At 42.0% G+C, this 18,160-nt stretch overlaps 1 protein-coding gene across 2 annotated transcripts in view; it reads left to right on the top strand.

Moving 5' to 3' along the window:
• SLC9A7 (solute carrier family 9 member A7) overlaps positions 1 to 18,160 on the top strand; it is a 156,043-nt gene that overhangs the window by 95,125 nt on the left and 42,758 nt on the right. For both annotated transcript variants that reach the window (XM_073614604.1, XM_073614605.1), the window contains exon 11: positions 16,647 to 16,758. In XM_073614604.1, the coding sequence (XP_073470705.1) occupies positions 16,647 to 16,758 (112 nt within the window). The remainder of the gene's footprint in view (positions 1 to 16,646; positions 16,759 to 18,160) is intronic.

The following is an 18,160-nucleotide window of genomic DNA, read 5'->3' on the forward strand; positions in this document are numbered from 1 at the left end:
GAAGTAGTCATCTTCAAGGAACCCTCCTAAAATATCAACCTCTTCTGTGCAGTGGTATGTATGTATATGTGTGTGTGTTTATATATTTATATATATATATATATATATATATATATATATATATATATATATATATATATATATATATATATATATATATATATATATATATATATATATATATATATATATCTCTAGATATATAGATATCTAGATATATATATATATATATATATATCTAGATATATATATATATATATATATAGAGATATATATATATATATATAGAGATAGATATATATATATATATATATATATATAGAGATAGATATATATATATATATATATATAGAGATATATATATATATATATATATATATATATATATATATATATATATATATATATATATATATAGAGATATATATATATATCTATCTATATCTATCTATATCCGCGCTCACAATTAATGACGTGAAATTATTGTTACACAGTTTCTCATACTGAAAATAAAAATAAAGGAACAAACAAAGCAGCTAGCATGAAATTGTTGATGGCAGTGGAAATTATATGAAGTTCATATGCAGAGCTAGAGCAGTAGGTTGATGAAAACCAGAGTGAGGAGTGGTAGATGAAGGCAGAAACCTTGCACCAACTTCTGTGTGTGAGCCCACACACCACATCACCGTGTTAGTATAAAATGCCTTTACCAGAAGGTGGATAATAACAACAGGTTTTCTCTTTGGATCCCACAACTCTCCAGCGATTAACAGGCCATCCCGAACAGAAACCGTGGTGATTCTCCTTTTTCTTTCTCATACATCACGGGACACAGAGTCACAGAGCCATGTGAAGGACACCAGGCTTAAGAGTTTCACTGGAGCAGTCTCTCCTCGGCTGAAGCGAGAAGAAGCAAGCCTAGCTACACTCGGGACACAGGAGTGGTGGGGCATGTAAGGGCTGCAAAGGGCATTCCTAATACGAAAAGGACATTTTTCCGAGCGCTAGGCTGGACCTGTATAGCGGCATTACACTGTCTGACTATGTTCAGCAATTAGTGCCTCTGCTTTTGTGCTTAGGACTATGCGTACCAAAAAAGACACCGCAAAGACCAAAAAGGTACCAAAGATTTCACCCCCAGGCACTAGGAACTCCAAGCGTGCCTCCACACTGTCATCCTCGCCTAAAATACCAGATATGGCAAGCCAGGGTGAGTCATTGGAACAAATTGGTGGTGCAGCTGCTTCTCACATCTCAGCCCCTGTATACGTGACTGAAGATGCCTTTTCCTCCGCTCTGCAGGGCCTAGAGGGAAGATTAGCAGCTTTAATCGCATCCTCCATCCAAATGGATAGGAAGCGTGTTAAACCCCCCTCCCCCACCTTGGGCGCTTTGCAAGGGGAACAGTGGGCACAGGATGAGGTGTTACCCCCAGGCGATCAGGAGGAAAGACAAGCCGATGACTACTCTGGGGAGGTAACAACGGTAGATGAGCCCTTTTCAGCTTCGCAATCTGAGAAGTTGCTGATACAATCTCTTACGGAGATGGTTCGTTCTACTTTCATGCTACCCCTAACGGAGTTGTCTGAAAGTTTGATTTCTTCCTTGGGTTCCTAAAAACCTTCACAGCCTTTGCATGCGTTTCCTGCCCATGTATTAATGTATTACTAGAAAAGAATTTATGCTGAATGGGATCACCCAGATAAGCATTTTCTCCTTTCAAAGAGATTCTCAGTTCTCTATCCCATGGAGGAGAAATAAGTGGAATATACCAGCAGTTGGCGCTATGATTTCCAGTGTGAATAAAAGTGTAACTTGTCCAGTAGACCATGCACAAATGCTTAAGGATCCAACAGTTAAAAGGTTGGGATTCCTGTTAAAATCCTCTTTTTCCTTGAGGTGCTGTTACTCAGCCTGCAGTCGCTGCAATAGGCATCTGTCAGTCCCTAAAGGACCAGCTTAGACAGGCCCTTAAGGAGGTTCCTGCACAACAAGCCCGGGATTTGGCCGAACTACCAAAAGCATCGGCTATTTGGGGATGATTTGGACAAATACATCCAAATGATTTCTAGTGGGAAAAGTACTCTTTTGCCAGTCAAAAGAAAGTATAAACGCCCTTCATTTAAGCTGACTCTTTCTCCTGCGCCAGGGGCATCCGCCTCTAGGCAGTGGTGATGGCCTCCGCCGTCAGACTCTAGAGGAAAGCCTCAGGGTCAGGCCCAAGCACAAAAGAAGTCCTGGGGTGGAAACCTGCAAAGCAGCATTCTAAAGCCTCATTATGAAGGGGCGAGAAGAAGACTTCTGCAATTATCAGAAGTCTGGCAAGAGGAAATTCAGGACAGATGGGTCATCTCCACGGTGTCTCTAGGATACAAACTAGAATTTCAGGAGTTTCCATCGTCTCGTTTTTCTGAGGTCAAACGTTCCCAAAGATCCAGGGAAAGGGCAATATCTGTTTCGATCACTAGACCGATTACTGGCTCAGAGGGTGATCATACAAATCGCCACAGAAGTACATGGTTTGGGGTTTTATTCAAACCTCTTTACGGTAATAAAACCGAATAGAGATGTCAGACCCATTCTAGATCTAAAAAAATCTAAATCAGTTCCTGAAGATCTGCTCCTTTCGCATGGAGTTGATCAGGTCAGTGGTTTCCATCCTACAAGGAGGAGAACTTCTGGCGTCTATCGACATCAGAGATGCATATCTGCATGTCCCTATATTTCCCACTCACCAAGGGTTTCTGCAGTTCAAAGTAGAACAGCAGCATTTTCAGTTTGTAGCCTTGCCCTTCAGGCTAGCTTCATATGTATCTAGTTGAGCTTTAACCTGTGGCTTAAAGTGTGACACTAAAGGTACATATTATTTATTTTTTTTTAATAACAAACATATGATACTTGCCTCCACTGTGCAGCTCGTTTTGCACAGAGTGGCCCTCTCGGCTCGCGGCGGGGGTTACCTTGAGTCAGCATTCGACGTCCATAGATGCCGAATGCAGGCCCCGGCCCCCAGCCCCCCCCCCCCAGCGGCTGCGTCATTGGATTTGATTGACAGCAGTGGGAGCCAATGGCTGCGCTGCTATCAGTCTCTCCAATCAACAGCCGAGAACCCCCTAGCAGAGAGAAGGCGCTTCCCCGTGGGACAAGTTTGAGAGTTCAGGTAAGTAAAATGGGGGCTGGGGGTCGGTCACTAACAGGTGTTTTTTCACCTTAATGCATAGGATGCATTAAGGTGAAAAAACACAAACCTTTACAACGCCTTTAATGGTGATAGGCACATTGCGTGGGGCACATTGTACAGGTTGAATGGTAGGATCAAGTTCAAAACGATCCTCTCCTGGAACAAAGACTATCGGGCCCTCAAACACATCACTGTAGGCGTGAAGAATTTGCTGTTTTGTCAGTGGCCTTGTCAGAGATTTTGCAGGCTGATTATCAACATTATGTAGCTCGGTGGGAATGGTGAACAGCATCAGTCCAAGGCGCTCACATGTTGAACCCGATATAAGCGGTTTCTGATCGGCGTCAACAATCTCAAAGTTCAGTTTGTGTATACTATCACGTATGCTGCATTCTGTTTGGAATAGCCCCAATGATTCCTTTAGTTCCCCTGAATACAACTTTAGTTTGGTGCTACTAGGCTGAAGGGGTGCTCTGGGTGCCAGTTTCATTTTGTCCTTTATACTCATGACATCACACGTTGCACCCAAGTCCAACTGGCAGGGTTGGATTATATTGTTTAATCTGAGGTTTACAAATTATTTTTTGCTCTTTGTGTTTACAGCACCAATGCAGTCTGAGGAGTAAACTTTAGCAGTGCTAAACAGGTATGCGTCCTCTGGATCTGACATTTGCTCTGTTGTGTGCAGCTATCTTGCTTCCATTTTACTGGAGAGATGCACTCTTGCAAAGTAATTTGGTTAACCACATGCAGTACAGATTTTCCCATATGCAGGACACTTTTCTTTCTCTCGTACATGCACATTGCTGCAATACTTGCATGATGCAGGCTTCCTCCCAGGTGAGTTGTATAGGTGACTCTTATGCTGAAACTTATGCTGGTGGCTTTTGAAGCTTTGCTGTTGTTTAGAGGCTGCATTGATATTGTCAATTAGTTTATCCTGCTCCATAGCTTTCATATGTTTGTCAGTAAGTTCTGCAGTGTGACATCTCAATTGCTATTTGTAGATCTAAATCATGTTTCCTCAATAGGCGACGTGTGCTTTCACTGGTGATACCCAAAACTAGGTTTGTCCCGATACCACTTTTTTAGGACCGAGTACAAGTACCGATACTTTTTTTCAAGTACTCGCCGATACCGATTACCGATACTTTTTTTTTTTTAGTGTCACGTGACAGTGTTTTTTTTTTTTTTGTTTTTTTTTAAACAGTGTTTTCTTTCTTTATTTTTTTTTTTTTGGGGGGGGGGGGGTGTGAACGGTTTATGTGTGTGTGTGTGTGTGTGTGTGTGTGTGTGTGGTTTTTTTTTTTTTTTTTTTTTTATACAATTTTTATTTTTTACAATAATTTTTTTTTTATTCTTTATGTTTTTTTTTTTTTTTTTTTTAATCAGCCCTGTTGGGGGGCTTTGGTGAGATATCAGGGGTCTTAACAGACCTCTAATATCTCCCCCTTGAGACAGAGAAAGAGACAGAGGATAGAGATTCCCCAGTCCCTTTCTCTGCAGCCTCAGCTGCACTGAGAATGAATGGAGAGAAGACAGCGGCTCCTCTCCATTCATAAACTGACACATCGTAATCACAAGAGATTACAATGTATCAGTTATGTGAATGGACAGTCAGCTGACTCTGTCCATTCACACAGCGGAGAGAGACAGCAGAACGGAGGGGACAGCGGAGAGACACAGGGAAGGAGAGAGGAACGGAGGGGGACAGCGGAGAGGCACAGGGAAGGAGAGAGGAACGGAGGGGGACAGCGGAGAGGCACAGGGAAGGAGAGAGGAACGGAGGGGACAGCGGAGAGGCACAGCAGAACGGAGGGGACAGCGGAGAGACACAGGGAAGGAGAGAGGAACGGAGGGGGACAGAGGAACGGAGGGGGCATGGAGGAGGATGCAGTGACAGTCAGCGGTGACCGATCACTGCTGTATGTCATTAAAGCTGCTGAAAGCCGCTGGGGGAGAATCTTGTAACTCCCCCACGCGCCGATCACAGCTGTCTTCCGGGTATCGGGGGACGCATCGGGAGCATTTGCCCGAGTACAAGCACTTGGGCAAATGCTCGGTATCGGTGCCGATACTAGTATCGGTATCGGGACAACCCTACCCTTAACTATTTTATAACGAATAAGTTCCTCTTTGAGAGCCATGCAAACAGGTTACAGCTTTTTCTCTTAGCCTTGTGACAAACCTGTCTATTGGTTCAGTCTACTTGCTTACAGCAGCCAAATATATATCTTTCGTATATGACTTTTTTTTAGAGGGTCTGAAGAAAGCTGCTAATGCATCCAGAATGGTTTTGGTGTCACTCTTTTGCTCCTCTGTGAGATTCAGATTATGCTTGTAAACATGGAGACATTCACTGCCCATCACCCTTCACAGCGTGGCTGCTTGCACTGCTGCAGGCTTCACATTTAACTCTGTGGCTAGGGAGTAGTCCTCAAACTCTGCCCTGAAATTGTCCTAGTTACTGCTGACATCTCCACTCACCCTCATTGCCTCAAGTGGATGAGGGGATGGTGTTCTTGGAGTCATAGGCAGCATTCCTCCTCATCCAAACACTGCGCGTTGAGTTGATGCCAAAGAGCTCAATTTTGGTCTCATCTGACCACAACACTTCCACCCAGTTCTCCTCTGAATCATTAGCAAACTTCAGACAGGCCTGTTCTTTCTTGAGCAGGAGGACTTGTGAGCGCGGCAGGATTTCAGTTCTTTATGGCGTAGTGTGTTACCCATTGTATTCTTGGTGACCATGGTCCCAGCTGCCTTGAGATCATTGACCAGATTCTCCTGTGTAGTTCTGGGCTGATTCCTCACCGTTCCTCTGATCACTGAAACTCCACGAGGTGAGATCTTGCATGGTGCCCCAGACCGAGGGAGATTGACCATTATATTGGGTGTTCTTCCATTTGTGAATAATAGCACCAACTGTTGTCACACTCTCACCAATCTGCTTGGCGATGGTCATGTAGCCCATTCCAGCCTTGTGTAGGTCTACAATCTTGTCCCTGACATTCTTGGACAGCTCTTTGATCTTGGCCATGGTGGAGAGATTGGAATCTGATTGCTTCTGTGCACATGGGTCTTTTATGCAGGTAACAAGCTAAGATTAGGATCACTCCCTTTAAGAGAGTGCTTCTAATCTCAGCTCGTTACCTGTATAGAAGACACCTGGGAGCCAAAAATCTTGCTGATTGGGGATCAAATACTGATTTCACTCATTAAAATGCAAATCATGGTAACTTTTTTGAAATGCGTTTTTCTGAAATTTTTTTATTCTGGCTCTCACTGTTAAAATAAATCTACCATTAAAGTTATAGACTGATCATTTCTTTGTCGGTGCGCAAATGTACAAAATCTGCAGGGGATCAAATACTTTTTTCCCTTTCTGTATATCAATTAAAAACAGTTTACTTAAAAGTGGTTCTAAAGGCAGAAAGTTTTTTTTCTTTACCTTAATGTATTCTATGTGTTAAGGTAAAAAACATTCTGAGCGCAGCTCCTCCCCAGCTCCCTTTTTATACTTACCTGAGCCCCATCTCAATCTAGCGATGTGCATGAGAGCATCGGCTCTCCCGGTTCTCAGTCTCCACATTGACTCACACAGCAGCAGGAGCCATTGGCCTCAATCAAGAGCCTTTCTGCTCTCAATCACAGCCCAGCCAGTGAGCCAATAATGAGAAAACGGGGCCGAGCCATGTTCTACGTGTGAATGGACAAATTCACAGCAGCGCAACTTGGGAGTCAGCCTGCTCGAGTACCTCCATACCAAGAGACTAGCTATTGGTGGCAGGGGGGAGGAGCCAGGACTGCTGGTGGTGGACCCAAAAAGATGATGATCATGGCTGCTCTTTGCAAAACTATTGAACAGAGCAGGTAAGTATGACCTGTTTGTTATTTAAAAAAGAAATCACAACCTGTAGAATCACTTTAAAGTGTAAAATGCAATGTAATGTAAATGTGTAATGTGGCTAGGCTATCTGCCGTATTGCTGGCACTCGTCTTGGCTTTACCTGAATGCTGCTGGAAACACTCTGGGGTCAATTTTCTAAAGGCAAATAGACTGTGCAGTTGCTCCAGAGCTTAGTAAATGAGGGGAAGCAGTGCTGACTGCCATCATCCAACACGTGCAAGCAAAAATGCTGTTTTGTTTTTTTTTTTCATTCCCCTTCCTTGTGATTGGGTATTTTTTATAAAGTGAAACTTCACTGAATTTTCTAAGCTCTGGAGCAACTACAATTGCAAAGTACACAGTAATTTTGCCTGTCGTAAATCAACCCCACTGTGCACTTGTTTGTAAGTTAGTAATAAATGGTTGTGTTACCTGATTGGTTTGTGTTACCTGATTATAATTGTGATAACCATTCAGCGAAGGTGGGTAACTAAGACCGATTACCTCACTTATGTTACTTACAATGGATATAAAAAGTCAACACGCCCCTGTTAAAATGTCAGGTTTCTGTGATGGAAAAAAAATGAGACAAAGATAAATCATTTCAGAACTTTTTCCACCTTTTTAATGTGACCTATAAACTGTACAGCTCAATTGAAAAACAAACTGAAATCGTTTAGGGAGGGGGAGTAAAAAATAAATAAAATATTGTGGTTGCATAAGTGTGCACAGCCTCTTATAACTGGGGATCTAGCTGTGTTCAGAATTAATCACATTCAAACTCATGTTAAAGCGAAGGTCCACACAAAAATGCAACTTCGCTTTTCGGAACCCTCCCCCCCTCAGTTGTCACATTTGGCACATTTGAGGGGGTAGGGGGGTGCAGATACCTGTAAAAGACAGGTATTTGCACCCTCTTCAGGGCATAGATCCCAGCGGGGGTCTACACCACTTCCCGCCGCTTTGGCAGACCTCCGCTTTAAATAAGAGTCAGTACACACCTACCATCATTTAAAGTGCCTCTGAGTAACCCTAAATAAAGTTCAGCTGTTCTAGTAGGTCTTTCCTGACATTTTCTTAGTCACATCCTACAGCAAAAGCCATGGTCCACAGAGAGCTTCCAAAGCATCAGAGGGATCTCATTGTTAAGTTATCAGTCAGGAGAAGGATACAAAAGAATTTCCAAGGCATTAGATATACAATGGAACTCAGTGAAGACAGTCATCAAGTGAAGAAAATATGGCACAACAGTGACATTACCAAGAACTGGACGTCCCTCCAAAATTGATGAAAAGACAAGAAGAAAACTGGTCAGGGGGGCTGCCAAGAGGCCTACAGCAACATTAAAGGAGCTGCAGGAATATCTGACAAGTACTGGCTGTGTGGTGCATGTGACAGCAATCTCCCGTATTCTTCATATGTCTGGGCTATGGGGTAGTGTGACAAGATGGAAGCCTTTTTTAATGAAGAAAAACATCCAAGCCCGGCTAAATTTTGCAAAAACACATCTGAAGTCTCCCAAAAGCATGTGGGAAAATGTGTTATGGTCTCATGAAACCAAGGTTGAACTTTTTGGCCATCATTACAAAAGATATGTTTTGGTGCAAAAACAACACTGCACATCATCAAAATAACACCATACCCACAGTGAAGCATGGTGGTGGCAGCATCATCCTTTGGGCTGTTTTTCTAAAGCTGCAACAGGGGCCTTAGTCAAGGCAGGTGGAATTATGACCAATTCCAAATACCAGTCAAGATTGGCACAAAACCTTCAGGCTTCTGCTAGAAAGCTGAACATGAAGAGGGGCTTCATCTTTCAGCATGACAACGACCCAAAGCATACATCAAAATCAATAAGGGAATGGCTTCACCAGAAGAAGATTAAAGTTTTGGAATGGCCCAGTCAGAGCCCAGACCTGAATGCGATTGAAAATCTGTGGGGTAATCTGAAGAGGGCTGTGCACAGCAGATGCCCTCCCAATCTGACAAATTTGGAGTGTTTTTACAAAGAGTGGGCAAATATTGCCAAGTCAAGATGTGCCATGCTGATAGACTCGTGCCCAAAAAACCTGAATGCTGTAATAAAATCAAAAGGTGCTTCAACAAAGTATTAGTTTAAGGGTGTGCACACTTATGCAACCATATTTTAGTTTTTTTACTTTTACTTCCCTCCGCCTAAAAGATTTCAGTTTGTTGTTCAACTGAGTTGTACAGTTTGTTTTCAAAAGATTTTATTAGAAATATAAAGGAGAATACATATACATTTAAAGCGAAAGATACCATTTCCTTCAGGGTAATAGAAATGTCATGAAAATCCATGTACAAAGTGTACAATCTAGTTACAAAATAACATTTTATCAGCATTATAATCTCTTGAATTACACTAAGTATTAGAAAGGGGCTATAACCCAGAAGGTTGGATGTGTAATATCAATAAAACAGAAAAAGAAATAAAGAAATTGAAAATAAAAGGTAGAACAACCTTAACAGTATTAACTCTAGTCAGGAACGGTCAGTCTTGAAGCCTTAGTAGGAACCATGGATTCCATTTGGCATCATATGCAGGAATGGAATCATGTAAGGTATGAAATATTTTCTCAGTTATCATCATACTATCAACACGTGAGATAATTTGTGCGAACGGGATCTCAGAGGATTTCCAATGAAGAGCAGTGCACCAGATCATAGCTACACAGATGGAGTGAATTAACCTCAGCAGGGGTTTTGTAATTTCAGGGATATCTTGAAAGGAAATGCAATGGAGAAAGGTGAGGTTGATGGGATGTCCTGCTATTTTATCCACCAGTTTTAGTACCTCCTTCCAAGTAGGTTGAAGTTTCTCACATTCCCAGAATATGTGAATGTAAGAACCCGAATGTGTGCAACCCCTGAAACACCTGGGAGAAGTTTGCTGGTATATCATGTTAATACGGGTTGGGGTATAGTACCATCTTGTCATAAGTTTTATGGCTGTCTCCCTAATAGTTAGGGACTTAGAGCATTTGCGTATGTTTAACCAACCTTTATCCCAATCAATATCTTTATGGTCTAGATTTAGTTCTTGATCCCATTGAGATTTATACTTCAGGGCCGGAATATCTTCAACTGATTCTAATAATTTATAGATTTGTGAAATAAGGCCTCTTTGACGAGGAGCCGAATGGCACATATCCTCATATGATGTCATATTCTCTGCTGAGGGGGTGGGGTAATGTTGTTGAAAAAAATGTCGTATTTGGAGGAAACGATAGAATTCTCTATCTGGAATATGAAAACGGGCCTTAAGTATCGAAAATGTAGTGAACTTGGAGTCAACCAGAAAATCTCCCAGTGTGCTCAGGTTATGTTGAGTCCACTCCTGGAATGACTCCGGGTGATCATAGGCCGGGGGAAATCTAGGATCACCTAGAAAGGAGGCTCCCCGAGGGGTATGAGAAATAAGGTTGAATCTTTTCTTATGAGTTCCAGAGTTTCCAACCCAGTGATACAATCTGGTTTTTGGTAGAGATTTCTGGGAGGGAGGGGATGGAGGACCACATTATCCCAAGAAGAAATAGAGGAGCAATAGAGTCTTGTTCTAATTTGACCCATGGGACCTTGGAGTCTCTGATGTTCCACTGGGCTTGTTGTGCATATCTACAGGCTATATAGTATAGCCAAATACGAGGGACCCCTAGACCTCCTCTCTTAGGAGAACGGTAAAGAGTTTCCCTAGCGAATCTAGAGGGTTTGTCTTGCCAAATAAATTTATTATGTTGTGCTTGAAGGGTTAGCAGGTAGGCTTTAGATATACTAATTAGAAGGGATCGAAAGAGGTAGAGTAACCGGGGGAGGATCACCATTTTGAGGGCTGTAATTCTACCTAGAAAGGAGATGTGAAGTTGGGACCATATTTTCAGGGTTTTTTTCAATTTAGAGATCATAGGAGGGTAGTTAGTTTCAAAAAGTTTGCAGAAGTTTCCTGTCAGGCCAATGCCCAAATATGATAGGAAAGGCACCCTTAAGTTGTTGGAGCTCTCTTGGAGAAAACCCCACCGGGAGGGCAACTGATTTTGAAACATTGACCCTGAGGCCGGAGACACCCGCAAAGTTTGACATTGTCTGTAGGAGATTAGGCAGGGAAATATGGGTGTTAGTTAAGAACATGAGGATATCATCCGCATACATACAAAATTTGTAGGACGAGGCACCTTTGGTGTAACCTCATATATATCTTGGTTAGTGAGTATTGCAATAGCTAGGGGTTCTAGGGCGAGGGCAAAAATTAGGGGACTGAGTGGGCACCCCTGCCTAGTGCCCTGCCTTACAGAAAAAAAATCAGAATAACAGCCCGGGATCTTAATACGAGTTTTGTGGTTTACGTAAAGGGCACGAAACGCATGTAGAAATTCATCACAGAAGCCCATACGTTGCAGGAGGATAGAAAGATAGCTCCAGGAGACGCTATCAAACGCCTTGTGTATGTCTAGGCTGAGCATAAAAAGTTTTCTGGAAGACAGATTAGCATCCTGTATTATGTTGGTGGCTAACCGAATATTATCAGTTATAAATCTGTGGGGTATAAACCTTGATTGGAAGGGAGATATCAGGGAGGAAATAATGGATGCCAGTCTGTCTGCCAGAATCCTACTAAAGATTTTTAAGTCATTATTCATGAGCCATCAGGGCCAGGGGCTGAGCCTATCTTCAAGGATTTGATCACGTTAAGAATTTCTGAGGATGTGATAGGAGCATTGAGTTTCTCTATTTGTGTAGGAGAAAGGGAGGGAATAGGAATGTTTTGGAGCCAAGTGTTTTCTGCAAGAGTGGGTGGCGTTTGGACCGGTGCTAAGAGGGAGGAGTAGAAGTGTTCGAAAATTCGAAGCACCTCTTTGGGGTGGGAGGTGGATAGACCCGTCTCTGAGGCCAGTTTGTATACATGTCTGGGGCGGGAGGACTGGTTGAGCTTTCTGGAAAAGAGGATTGAGGCGGTATTGTTATGCAGTAAAAATTTGGCTTTAGACCATCTAGGGGTTTTTTCGGTCTTGGAGGATAGGAGAGAGTCTAATTCTAGACGCTTTTGGTCTATGATTTTTCTGGTGGACTCCAAGCACAATGTGTTGGTGTTTTTATATAAGCGATCCAATTCTGTCGTAAGGTCAAGGATTTTTTGTCTATGCATTTTATTATGGGATGAGGCGATACTGATTAGTTTGCCCCTTACAACTGCTTTATGGGCGGTCCATACAATAGAAGGTGGGGTTTCTGGAAGAGCATTAAATGAGAAGTACTCCTCAATTGACTTAGCTGTCTCGGATTCTGTCACTAGGTCTGAGAGCAAGGCCTCATTCAGTCTCCAAGTGTGTGGGGTGGGAGCAAGTCCAATAAAATTCGTTGTAAAGGAAGTTACATGGTGATCCGACCAAACACAAGGGTGGATCGTGGGGCCAGAGGAATTAGCTAATATGATGGGGGTGGTGTAAATATAGTCCAAGCTGGCATAACTTTTATGGGGGTGTGAGTAAAAGGTGAATTCTTTAAGCCCCATGTTGTGCGTTCTCCAGGTATCTATTAGTTGGTGGTCGACCAGGCCTTGTGTTAGAGACCTGGGGAAAGCCTTAGAGGCGATTGTGGAGGAAGATCTATCCAGTGTTGGGTTAGCCACTAAGTTGAAATCACCCCCTATTATCATGTGGGGCGAGTTCAAGGAGACCAATCTATCAAAAAAAGATTTAAAGAATGATGCAGGTGCGTCATTAGGGGCGTATACACTAGCTATTGCTATTTCTTTGTTGTGAATTATCCCTTTGATAATGACGACCTCTGCTTTTGGTTGAATGAAGGGAGTAAAATGATTGAGGGAAATTCCTATGAAGGAATTTTGGATGTGAAGAATGTGAGAAGTGGGTCTCCTGCAGTAGGAGGATCTTGGCGCCCATGTGACTATATAGATCAAAGGCCTTGCGTCTCTTTATGGGGGTATTGAATCCCTTCACATTATGGGATATACAGGTGATAACCATGATATATCATAGTTGAGCTATCATAACAGAAAAGGTGCAAAATAGCCCCTGTATGGAAAGTAACCTGAATTTGTGAACTTGAGCATACTAAACCAAGCAGGGGTACCACCATTATCTTAATCACCAGGTGGCAAATCTCATATATACTTAACCAATAAAAGAGATCATGAATCATAGACATACAAATCTCACATATAAAATATAGAAAGGACCAATATTTTAGGCTGTGAACTGACTGACCAAATATGAGAACTTCATAAACATGTATAACCAAAAAAAGAAAAAAGAAAAATACTGTGTGAAAAAGGACATAAAGTCCCACTTCCAAACTGGATCAGGTAGAGTAAAAATTATAACAAAACTTTACCTGATAAGAAAAAAAGAGTTCACAAGCGAGACAACTAGGTCTCGTACCCAGCAGAACTGCAATTTCCAACTAGTGGGATTGCAGAACGTGAAACCTGTAGGGCTAACAGAAAAGGAAAAAAAAACTCAAATAATAAAAAAGAGGGAGATACAGTGCCCGTGGTAACAGAAAAAACGTTTGCTGGGTGGGGAGAACATATTGCGGCTCCAAGGGACGGTCACCTTTAGTAGGGTGAGAGAAAATATGGTGTAGAGCATCTCAAGGGATAATTGAGTGATAATCTGCGAAAACTTTCCGCCTGGTAGTTCTGCGAGGCCCTCTCCAATTTCGTAGCGGATCTTCCTGCTGTCTCTCCTGGGTGGTGGGGTTTGCCAAATGGGAGCTGGACGGGGTGTCGATGGAGGGCGACGTATCGCAGCAGCATCCAGGAGGCCAAGCTTCACCAGGATTTCTTGACCCTCTTGTAGGGAAGAAGCTGAAAAGGTGGTACCATTATGGGGAACCAGCAATTTAAACGGAAATCCCCATCTGTATCGGATATGAGCAGATTGGAGAGCGAGTTGTACAGTTTGTAGGTCGCATTAAAAGTGGAAAAAGTTCTGAAATGATTCATCTTTGTCCCATTATACAAGCGCTGTCAGACATTTTGTTAATCCAAAGGTCAGTATGTACTGGTGAGTGATTTAATATGAACTGAGTGGAGTGGAGCGCTGTGATCTTTTGTAGATATACAATGCCACATTCACACACACACATATGAATCTGTACTGCAAATGTATTTTTTTTTTTTTTACCAGAACTTGGCAGAAATGAAATCCTTTAATGTTGAATTTATATTTACGCACGTTGGTGCGCATTGCATTAAGTGTAAATGTGTTCTACTGTGCAGAATTTTTATTTTGCCCATTGGAATACATTTATGCTCAAACACGCATTTACGTGCCTAAATTATGCTCATAAGCTCTTCTCTGAACGCAGCTTTGGTATGTTTGTTTTGTTTTTCGGGTTTTTTTACACTTCAGTGCCTCTAAACACTGCTCCTAAAAGACTGTTTATAGCATCTGATGTTCATGGCCACATAGGCTAACAGAGCTTTGAAGGCAATAAAAAAGTATGCTATACGTGTGTAAAAGCAGCGATTTCCATGGCCAAGTGCATGTGGCCTTCCTACACTATATCAGGGGTATGGAATTAACATTTTCGGTGGTCCAATCATTAAAATTTTCATCCGGCTGAGTTCCGAGTCTCATGTTTGTGCTGTGACTCGGATCCTTCATATCACAACCCCATTCTCTTACATTATAGTTTCCCTTTTACATCACAGCCCTCTTCCACACCACCTCACCTCCTTTTACATCCTAGAACACCCCCTTTGCATCACAGCACCCCCCCCCCCTTTAAAATACAGCCCTGCTTTACATTACAGCTCCTCCTTTAATTCCTCTGTCCCCCCTTCACATCACAGCCTCTCTCCTTACATCAGACCTCCCCCTTTTACATCAGTGTCCTCAGCCTGCACCTCACATCAGTCTCCCCTCCCCTTCACATCAGTGTCCTCTGTCACCCCTTCACATCACAACCCCCTTCCTTGCACACCAGTCCCCTTCACCGCACCCCTTACTTGAATTCCCAGTCCCCCTCACATCCTCCCTTTCTTGCATCCAAGTCCCCTTCACAGCCCCCCCCCCCCCCCCCCCCCCACTATGTGGCTTTCCCTTCCCTTACAACACATTTTCCCCTGTCAGTCATTACTCTCCTCTCCTATCTTACCTTGCACAGCAGATAGAAGGCATGGCCTGTCGGACAGAGAGCGGGAGCTGCCCACCTTTTTCATGCTAACAGGCAGGTGATTGGTTGTTAGGACCGTCCCGCATCCTAGCACCAAATCACTGGCTTGTTAACTGGAAAAGTTTGGCAGCTCCCACCCTCTTCCATGACATGCCGTGCCTTCTATCTGCTGGAAAGAATCGATGGGGAAGGAGGATATGACCCGGGAGAGGATACCCAAGGTGCTAAATGGCAGAGCCGCGGTCTGGATAGGACATTCGGTCTGTCATTTAGTGACGGCTGTACGAATATAAATGGCAAAAGGATTGAATGAAGAAACAGTTTGTTTTTTTGTTTATAACATTGAAGAGATACATTTGCAGAAATTGTTTTACACTGGCTATTTTCTATCTTTTTCACCAACCAGCATATGAAGGAAGGGTTTTCTACATGGACTTGAACATATTTTATTTTTTATTACTGTACACAATTTTTTTATGGTAATTATTCACAAAGTAGCATTCTTTTGGAAGACATTTTTCTATATACAGTATATGTTTTTGGTATACAATGAACACACTGATTTTGTGGTATAATTAGTTGAAGTTTTTCTTTTTGGAGCAACACTGAAACTTTTGTATATTTTACTTTTTTGAAGAATTGGCTAAATGGTGCTATTTTTTCAAACATTAAAGGTGACCAACCCACATCCCTAAAACATAACAAATTGCACAAAATGTTCCTCTAAGTGGGACTTTAAAGGGGTAATGGTCATCTAAAGGTCATACCATTGTCATAAAAAGTATTGGTTTTATTGGAATATGGTTAAAAAGTAAGGTGTCCAATACATAGAATATACATAGGATGCAAATACAGAGATATGCAAAAACTATGCAGTTGAAAATGACCACTACTCTGTTGAAACAAGGGACAACAGAGGTAACCACCCATATATATATATATATATATATACACTATGTACAGTTACATAGTAGGTGAGGTCGAAAAAAGACACAAGTCCAACCTATGTGAAAGTATTGGACTTTGTTCACATTAATGTTCACTTAGAGCAACTTTGTTTTTCTTTTTTTTTTTTGTGTTTATCTCTCACATATATTGTTGCTGCTTTCTGGTTATATTTTTACACAAGTGCAGTATTGTTTCTGTTTTTCATAGTAAAATGCTATATGTCTGCATTTTGATGCAGTTCCCTACAATTCCTGGCTGCAGTGTGAACGAGGCACATAAAGAATAAGGAATACTTGTTCTATGTGCCCTAGTACTTCCAGTTCAGAAAGATGCCAGTCACCCACTATATGTGAGAGACCTAATGTTTTCCCTTCTTGTAGTTTAAAAAATATGACGGCAAGTCAAAATCTAATATAATAGAGTTGATCTCTTCTTTATAGTTTTGAGACCTTGACTTCTCTCTGCTAATAGATAGCTGTGTTCGTTGGGAGAGCAGCTCACATATATCCACTTTCATTTTTCTTGAACCTGGGCAGGCGGCACAAGATTGGGTGGAACTTTCAACACATGATGATGTTTTCAGGTATGGTTATGTTGCATGCTATACTTTATTTCAAATGAGTAGGTTTTCACCTGATCACCAATGCCACCAGGAATGAAAATGAGGATAAATTGGACATTTTGACTTAATACCAGAACAGGGTTAGAGGGGAAATCTTCAATTGGGGAAACTTGTTCCCTTGGCAACTTTCTAAGAGGGAATTTCCCTTACATTAGAAAATTTTCCTTAATTTTTACAAAATAGTAAACTGTGTCTTTTGGCGTTATCAGGGCAGGCTATCTATCTATCTATCTATCTATCTATCTATCTATCTATCTATCTATCTATCTATCTATCTATCTATCTATCTATCTATCTATCTATCTATCTATCTAAAATATATATATCCCTGTGTAAATTGTAAGAAGTTGAGTCTGATGTGTAAGTATGACCCCACTCGTTCTGGTGATTGGCCATCCTGCACTGGACAAGAATTTATTTGCCTACTTGTGATACTTCAAATAAGGGCCTTTACACTAATCAGTTTTTCAGAGAAATGCATCCCTTTAAAGGAGATTTGCACCATTAGGAACATGTTACATGTTTCATCTGTATTTAGGGTGGAACATGTAACATGTTCCCAATGCTGCAGCCAATTCCCCCCTCCACTTCCTGTGACAGCAGTACGGGGGAGAAGTTCCCTCTACTATCAGTCACTTTTTGAAATTGGCGTGCCCATGCAGCCACGTGATTCATTCACACAGCTCTGTGTGTAAATGAAGTGCAAGCTCCGACATCCTTTGCAGCTCTCGGCTTGTAGTTTCTAGTGAACTACCCTGTCGCTTCACAGTTCATTGATTCTGCTTATTAGATTGTATCTTCTTGCCCGTACGGGATGTTCGGGCAAACAGATACACTGACAGATCTGCAGGAGACCTGCATGGCACCAGCGATCTGCTGATCGCTGTTGCAATGCTTTACAGGCTCCAAAAACAGAAAAAGAAATGCATTTTTTTTTACCGGCAGAAAAAATTTGCATTTATTATTTTTTTCTAAAAAGTGACCTTATCCTTTAAATCCCATGGAACTCTTTACACAGGGCAGTTGCATTTTAAGCTGCTTTCACACTGCTTTGTTGCAAAAACTCAGTAAAAATGCATCCTTAATTCCTATGGACTTCTTCAAAACGATCAATTGTATGTTTAAAAATCCTGCATGTAGACCATATTCCATAAATTCCACCTGCCCTCTAGAGCAAAGTGGGAAAAGGATATTGGGCCCATTTCTATTAGTGCTTGGGCAGAGATTCTTCAGGTCCTCCCCTTTGTGTCTCTTTCACCCTCGTACAGGTTAACCCAGATTTTTATATTGCATAGGGCGTATAGGACCCCAGAATTTCTGTGTGCTATTGGCTTAAGAGTTAATCCGGCTTGTCAAAGATGCG

Source organism: Aquarana catesbeiana, linkage group LG02 (genome assembly GCF_042186555.1).
Source record: "Aquarana catesbeiana isolate 2022-GZ linkage group LG02, ASM4218655v1, whole genome shotgun sequence".
NCBI lineage: Eukaryota > Metazoa > Chordata > Amphibia > Anura > Ranidae > Aquarana > Aquarana catesbeiana.